General features: G+C 41.7%; 1 protein-coding gene across 4 annotated transcripts; it reads left to right on the top strand.

Moving 5' to 3' along the window:
* The first annotated feature begins 1082 nt into the window (after positions 1-1082).
* Positions 1083-19473, top strand: LOC311527818 (lamin-B3-like). Of its 4 annotated transcripts, XR_014713457.1 has the most exons (13): positions 1084-1785; positions 5456-5612; positions 6942-7067; positions 8335-8505; positions 10036-10161; positions 10331-10551; positions 11226-11454; positions 14007-14114; positions 14869-14985; positions 15081-15188; positions 15332-15399; positions 18632-18666; positions 18797-19473. XR_014713457.1 is itself a non-coding variant. In XM_084642190.1 (12 exons), the coding sequence occupies exons 1-11, from the start codon at positions 1313-1315 to the stop codon at positions 18641-18643; spliced, it is 1848 nt and encodes a 615-aa protein (XP_084498316.1). In that variant the 5' UTR covers positions 1083-1312; the 3' UTR covers positions 18644-18666; positions 18797-19473. The 4 variants fall into 4 exon arrangements, 3 of the variants coding, with proteins under 3 accessions (XP_084498316.1, XP_084498315.1, XP_084498314.1); XM_084642190.1 differs by lacking the exon at positions 15332-15399 and having other exon boundaries at positions 1083-1785; XM_084642189.1 differs by lacking the exon at positions 18632-18666 and having other exon boundaries at positions 1083-1785.
* The last annotated feature ends 519 nt before the right edge of the window (positions 19474-19992 follow it).

Raw genomic sequence — 19992 nt, 5'->3', positions numbered from 1 at the left:
TTGACAACCGCCAGTGAATTTCCTTATGAAAGGGACATTACAAAAATAAAGTGTTGTTAAAAAAATCAATTTTATCAAACCTTAAAATTAACAGAATTGTTTTCAGGTTGGCTTCAAATTTAAATGACAACATTTTTGTTTGGATGTAAAAATCCCCCAAGCAATTTGCATCCAAAACATTGCACATTGTGGTACATGGATGAGAACCAGAACCAGAACCTGACCTTAAAGCTAAAAATGGCTAGAAACAAACAATGAAAAAAGACTAATTTATTTTTCACTGACCAGTCTGACTAAAATGTTAAAATAAAATAAAGGTAAACAAAGAGCAAAGGACCAACCGGAAAAGGTAAGTGAGATATGAAAGATTATTTAGTGTGTAATAATCTGAACACATCAGTGCTTAATTTGAAATTTGAATTAAAAGATGTGCACGGGGTCCAGGGGCTCAAGCAATTAGGTGCCGGGGATATAAACTGCCAAACCTAGAGGGGGAAGGGGGATAGACCTGGCACAAATTAAGCCCTGGAACGGGGCTGTGGGTAGCACAAGGAAGGACGCTTTTCTAAATATGAAATTTTCAATCTGTCCCTTTATGGTGCTGAATATAAACTCAGAGCTAGCAACTGTATTAATGGGCTCTCCCCACTCCCATCAGTGGCATGTCTTAGCTCACACCTCTTGACCAGGACTATATCCAACTCAACTATATCCAATTGCCTCTGCTTCCTGGGCTGGTGCAGCCCCCTTGTGCTGGAAATGGCCCACCTTGATTATCATACACATTGTAAGGAGAGTGACCACTTTAGATAAGCTATTACCAGCAGAAGAGTGGGGTGGGGGGAGAGAAAACCTTTTGAAGTGATAAACACCCATTTTTTTCATGGTCTGTGTGTATAAAACATTCTCACTGCATTTTCCACTTTATGCATCCGATGAAGTGAGCTGTAGCTCAGGAAAGCTTATGCTCAAATAAATTGGTTAGTCTCTAACGTGCCACAAGTACTCCTTTTCTTTTTGCGAATACAGACTAACACGGCTGCTACTCTGAAACTCCTCTATCCAGCAGCTCTATCCCTTTAAATTGCCGCCGGGCCGCAGCCCGTGCCGGAAGGACCCTGGGACTGCAGCTGGTGGTGGCTATTTATACCCGGGCCGGAGCAGGGGAACCGGATTGCGCCTCTCAGTGCGAGCGTGGGCAGGGAGAGGCCGCGGCGCGCAGGGGGCGGGCAGCGGGATTCCATGTCTCCTTGGCTGTGCAGGGGCTGGGTTTGGGGGTGACCTGCAAAGGGGCGTTTCCTTCCTGCCATGGATGCAGCAGGGGCCTGAAGGTGCCCGCCCAGCCCGAGGCGCCCCGGGTGGCGGCGGCGGCGGCGGCCGCGCTAGCTCCGAGGATCGTGCCCGTAGAGACGCTGTCATGGCCACGGCCGTGTCCTCCACCCCGGGAGGCAGCGGGCGAGCTGTGGGTCGCTCGGCCGCGTTCTCCCCTCTCAGCCCGACCCGGCTCAGCCGGCTGCAGGAGAAGGAGGAGCTGCAGCAGCTCAATGACCGCCTGGCCGCCTACATCGACCGGGTGCGGGCCCTGGAGGCCGATAAGTCCGCGCTGCAGCAGCGGCTGGCGGAGCAGGAGGAAGGGAGCAGCCGGGAGCTGGGCAACGTGCGGCTCCGCTACGAGACCGAGCTGGCCGATGCCCGCAAGGCGCTGGACTGCATCGCTATCGAGCGGGCCACGCTGCAGGTGGAGCTGGGCAAGCTCAGCGAGGAGCACCGGCAGCTGCACGCCAGGTCGGTGTCCCCTCCCTTCCCTCTGCGCTAGCCGGGCTGCGAGAGGCTGCTCTTCAAGGCCTGGCCCCGTCACATGGCAGGGGGAGTATCCTGTGGCTCCAGCGGCTACTGGGAGCGCAGCCTCCCCCCTCCTCTCTTCCAATAGCTAAATGCCTCTCGAAATTCCCTGCTGGTCTCTGCTCCTGCAGGCAGCTCGCAGACTGGTGCGTGCTACTGACCGGGATTTCCCGGGAACCGGTGCTTAGAGCCCAGAGACAACGAAATCTGCTGCATCTCCCAGAACTGATAAAAGTATAGGGGGATCGCTCACCTGTAAACAAATGACAGGCCTCAACTGCGTTATGAGGCAGCCCGGTTTTAATGGATTAACCGTGTGGGGTATGGCATATAGATGCCTGATTTAACTGACTCCTGTCGAGAAGTACCTATTAGGTTAAGACTCCTACCCTAATGTGTCCCTTACATGCCAATATGTATTCCTACGGTTTAGCTGTTGACTAGGTGGCTAAAGTATTCCCATTCCAAACCTGTACAAGACCCTTGCCTGCTCTTGGCATAAAGCCTCTGGGTGTTCCTAGACTGAAGCAAATCTTTTCTCTACTTAACTACTTTCAGCAGCTTACAACTCTTGGGCTTGTCTTGCATGCTTGGTTTTGGTTCAGAAGTTTAAGCTTCATAAAAACTTAATCTCTCATTTTGTGATTGGAGAGCAAGGAAAGGGCTGGTGCCAGTTCTGAAATTTTTCAACTACTTTTAGTGTTTAGATAACTCCGCAGGCTTTGTTTATGGAACCTTAGACTTGGCTGATCTGTAATCCTGTGAATTGGTGCTTTTTACTTTCTGAAGCAGCTAGGCTTTAGAAATGACTTTACCGCCTCCTGAAAATGGTGAAGTGCTTACATATGCAGTGCATTCAGCAAAAGATGTACTAGATCGAAGTCCTAATATTTAGAGGTGCTTGTTTCTGTGCAGTCTAACTGCAAGCATCTCCGATGTCTTGGAACAACCTTATCTTCCTGGCTGTCATGAACATGATATACCCTTTAAATAGCTTAGAACTCTTATGGTGTGAACAGTATCCAACACTCCTCCTGCAAGCAATAACCATTAGTTGTTTATCTTGGTTTACTACCTAGTGCTTAGTACAACTCGTTTAATGTATATTAAGAACTGAGATGCAAGTGCATACTTAGATGAATAGTGGTAACTGACAAATCAGTTGCAGGATGCTTGAAAGGAATGACTGGCATAGTCAAACCAGCTCACTCAGTCTCATCGCATTTGCAGGAGAAGGATCAGAACAGGAGTGACGGTACAGGAAGAGAACATGTGTATTAAACAGGAAGATAGTTGGTCTAATTGGTTTTAGAGATACAAATATAATAGTTCCACCTCAATGTGTAATGCAGTGATGCAAAATGGGGCCTCTTAAGTGAATCTTATGAATGTTTGGATGTCCTCAGATCTTAGACACATAGGTGAACCCCAATGTTTTGTTTTCTTTAGTAAGAAACAGGCTTTGAAAATACTGGCTTAAGCTCTTCTAGTCAATCTGAGATCCACATCTCAGTTTGAGGACTGAAGGAAGAATAAAAATAACTCTGTATATGATGGGGTGGCATCCATTATTCCTAGTAGCGGGACTGTCTTAGTGGTTGGCTAATTATGAAATGGCTTATACAATTCTAAAAGCCAGCATAGCTGTTGAATGACTGTCTATGTTAAGGAGTAATGTTTAATTTGGTTTTAAAGGAGTAAAGTAGCCTTCTAGATGGCAGGAATATGGCAGCACATTTCCACAAAGGGAAGATGAGTCTAATAAAATTCAACCTGTAGAATAAGAATTCCACATGAATGGGAACAGATGACCTACAATGTCTGTCCTCTTGCTCATGACTACACAGAATAAAGATTTATTTGAATTTTATAGTAGCTGTTGGCAGGGGAATCAATTGTCTTAATTTTTTGTATTAACAGCAATAATACACAATTGTACTGTGAGATAGGGGAGAGAGGACAAATTCAGTGTCCAATTGGAAACCCTGACTTATAAACTCTCACAACTCATCCACTTTCCAGATTGTTTTCACCATGAGAAAACAAGGGATTGTTCCTTACAATCCTAAACTTGCGCAAAGGACTGTCTGACAATCAGAAATGTCACTTTCCAGTGTCTGTTCTAACAAATCTGTCATAGCTGTTTGAGGCCAGAAACCTTATGGTGCCTTCAATGAGTCCTCTTTTGTGCTTGGCCAAAACCACATAGCCACTTCCTGCCCTAGCACTATTTATTGCTGGGGGAAAGAGGTGGGCATGCCATACTTTCCAGTGCATACCTTCATGGCCCCACCAAACTCCCTACACTATATTTTTTTTCCACATAAAAATCACTTTACCAGAATCCTCTCCTGGATGCTGGGGTCAGATCTCCCTCTGAGAATAAAGTGGAAGTGGGTGAGCCTGGCAGCCCGTCTAGTCCTGAGGCAGAGGCCTACTGGCTGTCCGATACCATTCTCCTGGCTCATCTCTTCTCTCCTCTCCCCTCCCCTTCCACATTACCACACTCTATTAAGCCCTAGGCTCCAGGAGGCCAGTGACTGAGCATCTTTCCCAGTGAGCATGCTCAGCTTTGTGCCCTACTCTGACCCTAGCCAGGATGGTGGTCTCTTGGGGCCAAAATTCCTCCCTCTCTCATGGGTGGTGCCATTACAGGCTGCTGGCACTTGGATTAGTGGATGGCCCCAGAAATGTTTCCTGTCAGCGGAGCTGCTTTACCAGAGATTTGGCTAAAGTTTGAGGCAACAATTAAACATCCCTAATGTTAGTGTCCACCTGAGCCAAGTAAGATGCTAAGCACGTGCCTGGTGTGACACGGGGGTGTAACTAGGGTGACCAGACATCCTGATTTTTGGGGTCTTTTTCTTATATAGGCTCCTATTACCCTCACCCCTGTCCCAATTTCACATTTGCTGTCTGGTCACCCTAGGTGTAACTGAACTAACAGTTCAGCTGACTGAAATTCCCCCTCTGTCCTGGCATTACATGTTAAACCTGGGCTTGAAAAACTTACCAAATGTGCTAGTCAGAGAAGTAAATCACCTAGCCCAGAGGAAGATGTGAAAGAAAAGATTTTAAGGGTCCTATTTGAAGGTCAAAGGGGCAGTGCCCATTCTCACTCCCAGCTGGTGAGAAAAGATTGTTGGCATTTCTACCACTGCTGCCCTTTCATAGGACTCACTTTTTTCCTTCTCTCTGGCTAGCAGATGTCCTATTTTAAAGATCTGTCCTCTAGCTACTTGAAAGGAGAATTGCTCTCACCATTGTCACAGCCACTGCTACAAGAGCTTCTAGCTGCTGTCTGTTCTGAAAACGCTCAATGGGAGATAGTGAAATTTGTGACTACTTTAGATGGGTGGGTGGGGGTCAATGCCACTGCAGTGAGCACTGTAAGAGCATGTACAAAATGATCTAGTGACTCTAGGGTACAATGAAATACAGATGTCAATGTTTGCATTTGGGTATTGTCTAGTTTACTCTTTTGGGTGGTGGTGGATAGTGAATTATACTCCAGTGCTACTCTTAACCTTTTATAAATAGACAAGAAAGCAAGATTAAATAAGTTCCCTTCACACCAGCAGTAAACTTATGAATGTAAAACTTTCACTTGCAGGAATTCTAAAAAAGAAGCTGACTTAAACCTGGCACAGGCTCGTATAAGAGACCTTGATGCTCAGCTGAACTCCAAGGAAGCTGACTTAGCAACCGCTTTGAGTGGAAAAAGAAGTTTGGAGGGCAACCTTCAAGAGTTAAAGGATCAAATAGTCACTGTAAGATTGTTGCATAGAATCTACCCTATTTCATGGTTGATACCAGAATTTCAGTTATGACTTCCCATACTGGACTCTATATTTTGCTTTGAATTGCTGTTCAATCTTATTGTCCCCAAAAAGTTCAGTTTTTAAAAACTCATGAAGTTTGTTGTACTTAATAGGTAAGGATTGGGAGAGACGGACTTACAGAATTTTGATGAAAGCGCATATCCTGGTCACCCATCTGCGCTGACCAAAATATTGTGCCATGGAATCCTGTTGCAAGGCTTGTAACCCTGCTTCATAACACGAATTTTTAAATTATGAAGACAGAAGGGCCATTGTCGTCGTCTAGTTTTCATTTCTATAACTGAAGGACCCTCTTTGGTCCTGTCCATGTAGATGAGACTGAACTTTGCTCTTAACATGCAGTTACAGCCTGTGTAGCCTCCCCTGAAATGGCATACTAGGGAGAGAAAAATTCATGTTTACCTAGTCACCTGGATTGAAGGACCTTCTTACTGTATCTTAAGTACTTTACCCTAACTTTAAGAGGAAACCCTCTATCCATTTGATGTTTTTTTGTTAAAGGCTCTTTCTTACTGTAAAAATTGCCTGAAATGTATTAAGTTTTGGGTTTAGGATTTTATTAGCTCAGTTTAGAGTTCTTTAGGAGTTGGAGATTAATATAATACTGCAGTTTGGGGTCTCTTAGATATGAGGTAAGTGTCTGTTTCACTAGGATGGTTTAAAATGCTGCCATAAAATGTAGACATGTTGGCTTAGTGTAAGAATTACACTTGCAGGATATAATTGAGTTTTAGAAGGAAGACTTAATTATAATAAATGCAAACCATCTTGGCTTCAGGCCTTTGGATTTTCATAATTCTCCTCTCAAATTAAGAGGCTTGGATCATTTAGTGTTATGGAGGGAAATGACAATGGTCTTGTACAACTGATAATCCTAGCATAACTGGGTTCCTTGGCTGGGTAGGGTTAGAAAACAGTAGTTCTACAACTTAGCTGCTCAGTGATTAATGAGGCTTCTCTATACTTGGTTTAAGAGGCCTAGTTCACTCTGGAGATCTCATCACTTAGGGAGCAGAAAGCAGCCCTGTTCCATTAAGCTTTATGGGGCAAGACTGCAAGTGTCTTCTGTGTGAAGAACACCAAACCTATTCTGGGCCTTATTGATATAAATTAATAGTGAACTAAATCAGAAAGGTTCCTTCCTTTACTCAAAGTTGTTGACTGTAGGAGTAATTCTAAAATCTAATCTTTGACTGTTTAGTGTAAAAATGTCACTTCTTGCATTCTGACCTATGACAAAAATCTTTACTTTCCTAGCTTAAGTTGGCATTGGAAGATACCAAGAAGCATCTCCACGGAGAAATGTTGAGGAGAGTGGACCTGGAAAACCAAATGAAAACTCTGCAAGAACAAATGACATTCCAGAAACGCCTTCATGAAGATGTATGTCTAAGTTAATTTTAGCAAGGATTTCCTAGATGCCAATTGCTATTGCCCCTGGATACCCTTACAAAATCAATGTTAAAATGCACTTATTCCTAAAAAGGTAACTAGCTGAATCAACCTTATGACCCTCTGCCAGCCAGCAAAAGCCACCTAGGTGGGTAGACTCCAGGGATGTGCATAAATTTAGGTAACATCAGTATCTCATATGATATTTGAGCATGTCTCTACTTCCACATCACAGCTTCATTGAAATCCAGTAGTTACTATTGTATTATGCTAGTGTAAATCACCCATAAAGTCTAAGTTTATTTTCTAATACATGTGGGAGGTGTGTGTGTGGTTTTTTGTTTAAACAATTACCAGCTGGAGGATGAGATTTGGTTTACTTTAGGCTTTCTGCAAACACCTGGAAACCTTTACAATTTTGACTGTTATATTTTTAGCTTTCTCTCAGATTACACCTGCTAAGATAACTACAGTCTAATACTACTTGGATGTTTAATTTAAAAAACAACCAACCACTAACTTCAGAGAACTTAAAAACAAGAACTTGTGTTCCCCTATTTCTTTTTGTATCTTTCATGTGACTCTGCATAATCAGGTTCTATATACTATAGGATTAATTACATTTAGTCTCCATTCAGGTGTAGAATGGAACTTTTAGGATGAAATTTTCAAAAATGTCTAAGTGACTTAAGAGCTAAAATCCCACTGAATTTCAAATAAAGACAAGTAGGGGAAAAGACACTTCTGATTTCATTTTAAAAAAAGCACTACTGTCTTTTCTAGCTAGAGTGGTAACTAGGAAAGTGTGACAGCATAATGAACAGGCAGGGGAATACACTTTCAGCTTGAGACCCATCTGGAGATCTTTAAAACAAGAATGGAAAGTAATAGATTTACTATGGGGAAAATAACCCAGCAGGGTCAGATGAACTTGACCTAATGAGCCTTTCCATCTCTAAATCCCCTGTGATTGAAAAACAAATGACCAAGTACTTGACAGTAGACATCTGCTTTAGTATTGAGTATGTGACTTGCTACATTGTTTGTTGTTAAAGCAGTTGCATAAGATCAGTTACTCAAGCTAGCTGTAGCTCATGAAAGCTTATGCTCCAATAAATTGGTTAGTCTAAGGTGCCACAAGTACTCCTTTTCTTTTTGCAAATACAGACTAACACGGCTGTTACTCTGAAACCTGTCTAGCTAAATGGTGGTATTTCATTTGACCTTTAAGCCATATATATTTTTCCTCCTCCTCTAGGAGCTCAAGGAAACAAAAAGATTCCATGAGAGCAGGATAGCGGAAATAGAATCTGGCCGTCAAAGGGAATTTGAGAGCAAACTTTCAGATGCTCTGCAAGGACTTAGAAAGGAGCATGAAGAACAAATTCAAGAATACAAAGATGACTTGGAGCGCACATTCAGTGCCAAAGTGAGTCTTCAAAAGTTGCAAATCAAGTGAACAAGCTGTCATGCTTTCTGCAGCTTCATATGACAAGGAAGCATTTAACACTTCCTTAAACTAGTTGACTAATGTATTTGACACAGAGTATGGTCCATCTGCTTCAAGGAGGAGAGGCCCATTAATTGAAGACTTTCTGCAGTAGGAGCCAGTATCCTGAATCCCTTAATCTCTGAACAGTCTAAGATCTGCCAATTGAATTTGCTGTCTGCTGTCACTTCCCTATCCTATAAAATTGGTTGAGATGCATAAATATATACTATCCTCCATAACAGGAATAGTTAGTATGAACTATAAAACTTTATACATTCCCATCAGCAAACTTCAGTCTTGGTTCTGACGTGCTTATTACAAATCTAAACTTTCTGCATAGATGTTATAGGCACAGGGCCAGGTCAATCATAACAAAGCTAATGTGGTATAATTGAGCAGAATTTACTCTATTGCCAATATCATGATCTTAATTCCTAGGAAATATGGTACTAAGTTTGAAACTGTGTACCAGTTACAGCAGAGTTAATTATTCCTCTAACAGAAATGTGTGCAGACATGTAATGAAGGTAAATTAACTTAATCTACCAGTTTTAGTAGCTGATAGAATTTCAACCTTCCTACCAGGACAGGATTACACAAGTACCTTGATATTAATGGTGTCACCCCCAGCCCAGAACAGAGTCCAGTTACAATAGATAATGTCACCAAAATACCACAGTCACAGGTGAAAAATCTGGAGTGAGATTGGAATCTGGTCCAAGAATTTTATTAACGGAGACACTTCTAGTATTACAAGCCCTCTGTACTATCTGCAGAGACATGCTTGTACTCCTCTGAGTGGATTCCTTGAACTGTTTTTTCTCACTTTCTTCCTGTTTAGTTTTCAACTCACTAACTTTACCTTTACCCTGCTTGTTCTCTTTTCTCAGTAGGGGTCCTGCTGCTGGCTGTTCCAGTTTTTTCCCTTTTCTTAAAGGAACATCTCAAACTCTCTGCTTTCTCTAGGACTAGTTTGATTCCTGAATACCCTGTTAAACATGGCTATATAGGCCTGTTTGTTCCCAAAGCTCTGGTACCAGCACTGGGGTGAAAGAAGCATTTGATTACTGGCACTCAAAGAAACCTATCTAGTGTCCTGTACTGTCCCAAGGCAGCTTCCTACTCCATTAGCCATGGTATGGCTAGTGAACTTGAGTTTCTTCTCTAGTGGCTTCATTTCTATGCCTTTTCGACTTTTCTGTGTAACAGGAAATATTCCATAGTTTAGGCAGTGGTGGAGAGCTGGATTAGGGTTATGTGATGTTGAATTGTGTCTTGGTAAATTGATTTCAGTGGAAATTGATGATAAAATATCTTCTGATTTTATACCAACTGTGACACTCTACATCTTCATACACATGCAACTAAATCTGTATCTGTAAATCACTTGGTAACCCTTTCTACTAGAACAAAGGGAAGGGTCACCAGAGTCTTAATCAATTGTCATTAACAACTGTTTCTTCACAGATGGAGAATGCCCAACTTTCTGCTGCAAAAAATAGCGACTTTGCCAATGCTGCTCGGGAGGAGCTGATGGAAACAAAGATGAGAGTTGACACTCTGACATCCCAGCTTAATCATTATCAAACCCAGGTACCGTTCTTCAATGAGGTCATTAGATTTTTTTTCCTTAGTGACACTTGTATTTTCTGCACACTATCTGCTTCCCCCCCCAAAAAAAATTGCTCTTCTTACTGAGCTCTATTTTTAGCATCTTACTCAAAATAATCACTGATAACTAAACCTATTCATTAAATCTAAGAACTGTGTATTGGAGAACAGAATAAGAGAGTTACAGGAGACCCTGGATTATGACCGTGAGATGCATCGAAGGCGTATGGCTGAAAAAGATAAAGAAATGGTACAAACGCGGCGGCAGATGCAAGCACAGTTGGAAGAATATGAGCATTTACTAGATGTGAAACTGGCTCTAGATCTGGAAATAAATGCCTACAGAAAGATGCTAGAAGGAGAAGAACAGAGGTATGATACAATATGAACAATACAAGAAGACTTTTTCTTCCTCCAACATACCTTCATTCTATAAGTCTATGTACTGAGTGGGAGGGGAGAAATCTGAAGTTAATCTTGTTCCCAGTTGGCTACTGGGAGAACTTCAACTACTGGCTTCAGTATGTAAAATACTGAAGATGGGCTCTATGCTGTAATATATGCAATCTCTTCTAAATGATAAATGCATGGATTGAAGGTACATGAAGTTTCTAACAGCAATTAGTAACATTATGAAGGGACAAAATGGCAGCAAGGGATTCAAACTTTACTATAGACCATATAGTAATGTTAACTCTCAATGCTTTAAGTCCCTTGGCTGCCTAACAACTTACCATAGAGGGTTTGTTCCTGGAGATCTTAATTCCTGCAGTGCCCATGAGGGAAAGAAACTAATGCAACAGCTGAGGGACAGGGAGAGGAGGTAGAAATGCAATAGCTTGCTCTGAACTCTGCTTGCAAAAATTGGAAAGCAGGCCATAAGCTTTCGCACATTGTTCACTTGAGAGATTCTTTGCCATAAGATAAAATACCACCTTCAAGACTTCAACTAAGCTGGTGTGGGCAGAGGGGAAGCTACACTAGGTCTGGGCACAATGGGGTAGGCACAACTTGCATACCTAACATGGTCACTTCACTCTTTTTAGGCTAAAACTGTCATCTAGTCCATCTTCCCAAAGTGTTGCAACCCAGGCAACAACCAGCCATGGGCATCGCTTCCTACATGGAAAAAAGAGAAAACTGAAAGAATCCAAAAAGGGAGAGCACAGTGTCAGCTTTAAGATTGTTCAGCATGCATCATGTTCAGGAAATGTGTCCATAGAAGAAATTGACACAGAAGGGAATTTTGTCAAACTTAAAAACAACTCGGATGAGGTACTCCTTCCCTGCTCTCTAATGGCAAATAGCCCATCAAACTTCAACCACCTGTTCCCATGCATAAAACCAATGTCAGCACATTAAACTAAGTGGTGCCATCTAGCCTAGTAACAAGGCCCAGTTTGTTCAGCATGTTGCTTTTTATTACTCCTCTCTCGATCCTCAAGAACCAGTTTAAATAATATACCCATCTCCATATTCAAGAAATGGTCAATAGCAACTGCTGCTAGTTAGAGCAGCCACAAGACCGTTTGTGGGAAACGGACACAACTTTACTGAAAGCTATAGGTCTCTTTGCATCCACAGACACCATCAGTCCAGCTTAATCAAGGATAAAAGCACTTCTGATAAGCTACATAAGGTGCTTAGTGTCAGATAATACCAATAGCTGTTTAGATCCCTTGTAGCTTACTGTTTTAGCTGTGGCAGGGCTCCTACTGTGCTGCCCAATTAATCGTATAGCTTTGACCCAGTCTATCCAACAGTCTACAAATATCTAACTGCTTGGTGTTGGAGGGTTCTGCTCACTCAGTTAACTGTTTCTGTGCTGGGAGGCCTGGCACAAGCCACAGTCAAGATTGATATCCCAGTGTTCTTCAACTGGCATGTTAAGAATGTGTGGAGTAACCTACCAAATTAGGTAGTGGTCCAAAGTAGGCTCTCCCAACCCTGGCCAGTTAGTGGTTAGCTTTAGGCTGACTACCTGTCAAAGGCTGGACAACATCCACAGCTCTCAAAGTCACTCTTGTACATTCTAAACGTGACTTGCTGAACCAGAGCAGCAGAGTCTCTACCCAGAGGCAGCTTTTAGTAGCCCAAGCTGCCCACAATCCCTGCCTCGCTCGTGCTGAGAGTTAATAGTTTTGTGGAGGTGTTCAGAGCAGAATGCCCAGGTGAAGGTCAGACAGACCAGGAAACTTTTCAACTTCTGACTGCTACAGATTCCCTAGAGGAGTAACAAGTGGAATGGGTAATACTTGTATTGCTGTTCTGACTGAGGACAATTCAGGGGCATAAGATTCCTAACCAACTCCATGATATCTGTTCACACAGAGGCTAAGGATCTTGGCACAACACCCTTGCCCCAAGAGATCTTGGCTTCTGAAGGTACAATGCCATTGGATTACCTTCCCGGGGCAGGCTTTCTACTGCCTATGGGATGGACAGGATGATTGTGGACCAGAATGTCTTAAACAGGGAAATCACAGATTTGAAGGATGATTCTGCAAATAAGTGGTTTGGTCCTATTCCCAAAAATTGCAGAGCCCTAGACACTAACAGGGACAGGAGGGAAATTCTGCATTACAAGGGTAGCTTTTGCTCTAAGCAGAGGGTATGACTTGATTAGTTCTTAAAATGGCAACTGGACTATAGAAAAGCTCTGCAATTCAAATATGTCTTAACTTGTAACGCTGCAGCCAAACAAGCCTATGTGAACAATGAACTATAGCTGCAGGGTAGGATAGAGGTTAGATTCTCAGACCATACCTCTTGGTCTCAGTTCTTACCTTGGGTAGAGAACTTTAGAACCATTCTAAGTGTCTGGAATCCCCTTATTGACTGGGACTGTCAAAGACCTGTCTTCTGAACTAATGAATAACTTGAAACTGAGAAGGGGAGTCTTAATGTGGAAAAGTTGATAATTAAAAAGGGATGTTCTGAAATGTCCCAAATAGTCAGCATAATCCTAGCTGAGAACACATGTAGACTGAAATGGTGAAGAAGCCTGACAGAGGTGGCATTCTTCATTGGAGAAGATGATCCAGTCTGACTTTCATAACCACTATCCTGAAGTAATGTCTCCAAACACTCTTAAACCAAAAGGAAGAAGTGCTATTGACACCTGTTACCCTGAATTAAAAGCTGCTTATTGGCTATCCTGAATGCTTCATAAAATCTAGTGCATGGTGAGGCTGAGACAAACATGTATATAGTTATAAAGTCTAATATTTACTACATGGCGGCTGATTGCTGTTTCAGAAACTCTTATGGGATCAACCACTGCTGCAAGAATCTTCAGTGTTAATATGGAACATAGTGTTAAATTAAATTTATACTTTAAGAATGACCCCTGTCTTGAAAGGAACAGTACCTTGCAGACCAGAATGTAGAAATGTAAAATGGCCTAGACCAGGGATCGGCAACCTGCCAGGGAAAGCCCCTGGTGGGCAGGGCCAGTTTGTTTACCTGCTGTGTCCACAGGTTCGACCGATTGCAGCTCCCACTGGCTGTGGTTTGCTGTCCCAGGCAAATGGTGGCTGTGGGAAGGGTGGCCAGCACATCCCTTGGCCTGCACCGCTTCCTGTAGCCCCCATTGGTCTAGAACTGACTCAGTAGGAGCTGCAATCAGTTGAACCTGTGGACTCAGCAGGTAAACAAACCAGCCCAGCCTGTCGGGGCTTACCCTGATGGGCCACATGCCAAAGGTTGCCGATCCCTGGCCTAGACTAACAAATGGCAACAGCACATAGGTGTGATCTCTTTAGGTTGTCCATCTAGTTACAAACTTCATATCCTCTTGTAATGGTATCTTGCCTTCCTAATTGCAGGATCAATCACTAAATGGCTGGGTACTAAGACGACGACTTGGAAGCTTGTCTGAAATAATATACAAATTCCCTGCTCGGTTTGTCCTTCAGGCAGGCCAAGTAGTTACGGTAAGTAACTTAACACTGCCTTGCCAATCTGACTTGCCAAGCAAGTAATTGTTTGACTTTAAAAGTCTTTTTACCATCATTTAAAGAAGGCAAGTATACTTAGTGCCCGTGCTGGGGAACTTTTTTCTCCTAACAATTTGGTAAGACTGAGATGGCATGACTGGTAAACCTAAGTATAACTTAGCACCATTTTAATAGTTGAGGCCTGATCCCAACTTTAGAAGCAACTGCACTTGCAATTGTTGAAGTGGGGCATAGTCTGAGCCTAAGATGTTTAGTTTTCTTCCATTACAAGCTAAGAATGGGCCAGTGGGGAATGGGCTAGGGGAACATAAATGCTCACTTTCTAACCTGTGCAATTCTTCCTGTCACCTTCCCACACAACTGATTAGGGCACTAGATAAATGACCTCAAAAGTCTGGCTTAGTAGGACAAAGTGGGTGGCCAGAAACAAGAACTCTCTACATTCAGAGGGTATAGTAGGTAGAGCCTCCCATTAGCAGCTCTTCCTGCTGCACTTCTTCCACACCACTGCCCTAGTGGGTAGACTAAGTGTTCCACCAACTCAGAACTGTTTCTGAGCACCTCACAGCAGATTTTACCCTCAACACGCTTGGTGTAGATTACATGGGAGCTATAGACACTTACTCCAAACTGAATTTGGCCTTTAATGTTCCAATACCAGTCTACTGACTGTTAAAATGAAGATTTTATTTTAAAGCTCATCCGTTAAATGTCTCCTCTGTGTCTCAAGATCTGGGGTGCTGATGCTGGTGTAAACCAGAGTCCTAGTGATCTGGTCTGGAAATCACAGCGGTCTTGGGGAACTGGGGATAACATTGGTGTTACACTCATCAATGCCGATGGAGAGGTAAGTGAAGCAATAACCAGTTGCACTTTTTCTAGTCTTCAACTTGCTTAAGAACAAATAAGCTTATTTTGTTGGGGGGACACAACTTATTGCAGGAGACTGCAGAACGGAAGATCATACATGTATCCAGAGGAGAAGGTGAACTGGATGATGAGTTTGATGAAGAAGAAATAACAGGGAGCGAAATGGAGTTTCATCGTCGGGTAAGAATCTTTCTGCATTCAGAACAGAGTAGCAACAGAAGTAATCAATGGCTTTCGCTTGTAATAGTTAACAGTACTTAAAACATGCCCCCAAAGTATTGCCCATGGCCTACAACTCTTGCCATTTTTCTCCCTGATGTCAGACCAAAAGAAGAAAAAAGAAATGTTGTTTGGTGTCATGATTGTGTTTCCTGTGAGCATCACAAAATAGGTGAGACCAGAGCAAGCATCATGCATGTTTCAGAGTGCACATTGTGCTTGTTTTCTTGCAGAAATGTTTGCTTTATCAGTAGTGCTGAAATCTCTTGCCTCTATTTAGTCTCTGCATGGCTTTGCACGTGAGTTGAAAGCAGTGCTTCACATATCTGACCTGGGAGCACAATGTTGCTGTAGTTAGAGGTTCACATTTTATTTAACTTTCTGACCAGTAAAAGATTGGTTATTTAACTGAAACTACAACTAGCAGAGCCTTTCATGTTTGTTCATGCCCAGGAACAAATTCACCAGCTAACTGTAGTATAAGACAGGAATGATGGCAAAATACTTATGCCAATATTGTGCATCTAGTGTATTGCAGCTAGAAATCTTGTGTACTGTAACCTAGTTAAATCTTTTGTTGGTTGCACAATTGTGGAAACAGAGGGAATGGGGAGTGACTGCCTTCATTTGGAATATCCAATTTCAGTGTGTCCTTGCTATTGTTTCAGAATAGCAACTTCAAATCTGGACTATAGAAGGAAAATATTTCCACTGAAATGTACTAAAAGCCCTTGGATACTCTTAAGTGCCTTGGGCTCCTATGGCCATTATTAATAGGTGCTTTTGAAACTTATCCACTGCATATAGGTATCTGCTTAATCCCCACCTCCCACTAGCATCTACTTTTCAGATGGGATCAGAGAACAGATGGAGGTCTTACTGTTAAGTAAGCCCCCTGTTAGAGTAAGCATACTCATAATCCTACTGTTAGAGTAAGCATGTTCTGGCTTCAAGTTAACTAGTGTCTTCTGTGGCCACTTTCTGGATCAGTCTCAAGTGAAGAACTACCCCACACACTCCAAACAAGCCTTGAGTTGTGGATTGCAAAACAGCTAGTGATAAATCTAATGCACCAATTAATCTTTGTGCTGGTCACCTAAATCACTTAAAAGTGAATTCTAATTAAAGTTTGGTACAAAGACTCGTATTGCATCACTTATTCACAGCTGTGAATTCCTCTAACAACTTTCAGCATTCTGACTGAAAGTGCTGACTCCTGTAGGACTTCCCAGTTTGGCTGGAACAGTCATGCAAACCAGTAGACTGATTTATACTAGCTGTGTTGGGAGGGATATCTAGGTATCCCTCCCAACTTCAGAGCTCTTACCACCCCAAAAAACAGTCAAACGTTAGAATAAAATTGGTCTTTGGAGTTGCACCTTCTAGTACAGGAATCTAGTATTGAGCACTGACTTGCAGCCCTGGGTCTTAAGAGTGTCTACAGTCTGTCTCATCCTAGAAAATGACTGGCTGTACTAAACCAGTTCTTGCTCCAAGTCACACATACCAGGGATACAGGAAATTCCACACAGAATGAACCAGTTGTCTCTCTTGTTCAATATACATCCAGGTGCTTTAGAAGGGAAAATAACAGGCACTTAATTACAGTACTAGGGTCTTGGAAGAATAACTTCTTCCTGATGTTGGTGACAACCTTACAGTGCAGAACTAAGGTACAGAACTTTCTGAAATGTTGCTGTAGATGAGGAGGGATTTTAAATTTTTTTTAAAACAATGTACCCCTAATCTCAACTTCGAACTCCCCAAACACACTAATGTAGAATCTAACTTAAATAAATCAGACCTTTTGATTCTACTGTCTAACTGCATAGGCTAGGCAACCTTTAAGTTCATTAATACCCTGAAATATTTGTAGGTATCAGAGTGCTAGTGGGTTTTGTGACCCCTATGCACCAGGTCACATTACTCACTGAAATTTGGCCCTCTATCATAGAGAGGTGGCTGGGCCAAACCTCAATGAATGAGTGGCATTGCAAGCTCTATGAGTAGGAAGGCTCATTGTGTCCCATACCCTCCAGTTGAGACCTGCTGGTGTAGATAATGACCGTCTACACACAAACTGGACACTCTAGTTTGAAGAGAACGTTCCCCCTCAAGTGTTTGGAAGCTGTGGTTTTAAGAACAAATTGATACTGAATCATTGTTCTCTAATAAAATGGTCTTGGTAAAATTGTTAATCAGCTTGGGTCCAAAACATCTGTTAACCTTCATGAGTGGCTTATGGTGTCATGTAAGTGAGCTCCTGAATAAAAACTGGAGACAAACACATTTTGCCATTCCTTAAAGGAGTGCAATTCTACACTCCTAAGCTATTTTGGAAGATACTTGGACTTCATATTAAACATTATGAACTCTGTCTGAAACTAGATTGAGACAGGTTGCTTAATTAGTCTAAAATTAAATTGACTCCTTTTCCCAAGTGACACTGTCCTAGCAGGATCAGCAAAATGGGATAGAAATCAAAGGATATGCAGGGATTCAACATCTTTCAGCTGTTTTTGCTATGCAAACTAGCAACTTCTTGCCCATCCACAATCCCATGATTCACTTAACTCATGCTGGGTTGGAAAATTTTCAAATTCTTTAACAAAATGTTTCTATGAAAATGTTTCCATTTTTCAGTCTAGCTCTATTTGTTAAACTGTAACTCCCATTTTTAATTGAGCACCAATACTCAACCCTGAGGCTGACAGCTTTGCTTTCATTAGCCTCACTTCAAGCTGAGGAAGGAAAACTAACCCCTCTGTCTGCTGCTATGAAAGCTTTGAATCTAGTACGTTTCTTGTGGCTCATCTTAATACATCATTAAACAACTCTTATTGATAGCCAGCATCTTTCTAAGATGGCTCTACTTAAGATCTTAAACCAGGTTGAAATTCAAATACAGTACATACTGAAGATTTTTTATAATCCTGTGTAAAAATACCAACACATCTTTGCTAGCAGCCTAAAACTTTGAAGGCACTATTGACTGTGTAATAAGAATGTCCAGCTAAAACCTGTTTTGCTACCATCTGTTAACAAAACATGGTTTAACTAGCAAGACTCCATACTGTGAGAGCCATAAGGTCCTATAGTATTACAAGAGGGAAAAGCCAGAACAGTAGTGAAGAGATTTGTAAAAATTCATCATGCATTGTATAGGTGAAAAGAATGTGCTGTAGTTTTTAACAAGGCTATCTTACAACTTTTTCTTATTGCTTTGCCCTATGCCATTTTAGCTATCTTAAAGCATGAGTTTTGCATGTATGTAAGACCAGCTTTGAGTTCTCTACTGTCTTGCTTGCTTTGAGCAGTTTGCAGTTCAGAAGTCATCTTCTATGTTACAGCTTTTCCTTTCCTTTCATGCAGAAATAAATTTAACCTTCAAAATTTTTCTCTAGGACAAAGAATAAACCACGTGGGAATTAGTTAGAAGGTAAATAACTAAACTCCTAATCATGCACTTTTCTCCATTCTTTCTTATGAATCTTGATTACAATAGGGATACTAAACTGTGTATACCCAGTAATTCATCTGGTTTAACCTATTTAATTTTCTCTTTATAGTGTCTCCAGCAAAATGAAGATCCTAGCTGTTCTGTCATGTAACTAAACCCAAGGTAGTGACTACCTAAAACCACTCCTTAAACCAAAGTGACCCTTCAGACTGCATGAATTTTCAGCAGCTTCTGGAACATGTGAATCTAGGAATTTTTTCCCCTATCAGATGTGTTTGGCGAAAGGAAGTTTCCAATTTTGGAGGATGCTATTTGTTGATATTGGGCCCTGCCTTCAATGAAACTAGATCAAAGTGCACATTTCCTTTTTCTAAGTCTCTTTCCAGGACAAATAGAAGTATTTGATTTATTCACCCACAACTACTTGCCCTAAAGTTTACAATAACCTCCTGCTAGGCATGTCTCTTCCTAGCCAAGGATGGTAACTGCTCACAAATGTAATAGCTCCAGCTTTCTAAACTCCTGATTTATTCAAAATATTTTTCTCAAAAGCAGACTTAGAAGGAAAACTGTTTCAAGCCTGACTGAAATTTAGGTGGACCAAATACTGCCTTGACTTACACCTTGTGCAACTCCACTGAATTGAAAGTCAGAACAAATTGTTATCCTTGTTTCAAACACCCCAAGATCTAAGCCAAATGATATGATGATCTACTGGTGTAAAGTTTTAAAATGAGCAATCTATTTGTAAAACATGTGTTTAAATAAACCAACCATTATACTGTTTCTATAGCCTAGTACCTGTTAACCTCAAAATCTGTATTTATTAAACTATGTATAGTGAAGTGTTAAACTTTGAGGTGAGTAGCTTTGTACTATAAATGTGAACTGAGTCTGATGCCAACATAGCAATACTGTGGTTAAATATATCCATACCTAAGTTAACTGCTTACTTGGCAAAATATTAATGGGGATAGAATTTAATTGAACAGTTTGGTATAGCTAGAGATCTCGCACTCCAATGATTGCTAAGTCTTCTTACCCTTTTAAGAAAGTTCCTGTGCTTATTAAACATGTGAAATACAGATGTGCAGTTTACACTGTCACTTCAGTATTCATAACTGAGGTGAGGACAACTTCTGTTTTTGTCAAATAGCTAGATATGTTCCCTATTAGAGCACTGAGTTCAAGTGGATTAATATTGCATTGTAACAAGGTACAGCTAAAATGCCTAGCACATAGAGGGGTTGATCATGGGTAGCCACTACAGTTAGCCACTGTAGCTTTATTTTTTTGTTTACCTAG

This window comes from Lepidochelys olivacea (genome assembly GCF_965140295.1).
Source record: "Lepidochelys olivacea isolate rLepOli2 genome assembly, chromosome: 10".
NCBI classification, from domain to species: Eukaryota; Metazoa; Chordata; order Testudines; family Cheloniidae; genus Lepidochelys; species Lepidochelys olivacea.
Note: the sequence above shows the minus strand (reverse complement) of the source record. Positions and strands in the feature narration are given on the sequence as shown.

Excerpts from the sequence above, each read along its gene's own strand:
- LOC311527818 (XM_084642188.1), top strand. The coding sequence starts at position 1,313 with ATGCAGCAGGGGCCTGAAGGTGCCCGCCCAGCCCGAGGCGCCCCGGGT. Across the intron at positions 7,068-8,334 it reads AGAAACGCCTTCATGAAGAT|GAGCTCAAGGAAACAAAAAG; the intron begins GTATGTCTAAGT and ends CTCCTCCTCTAG. Across the intron at positions 10,162-10,330 it reads TTAATCATTATCAAACCCAG|AACTGTGTATTGGAGAACAG; the intron begins GTACCGTTCTTC and ends ATTAAATCTAAG.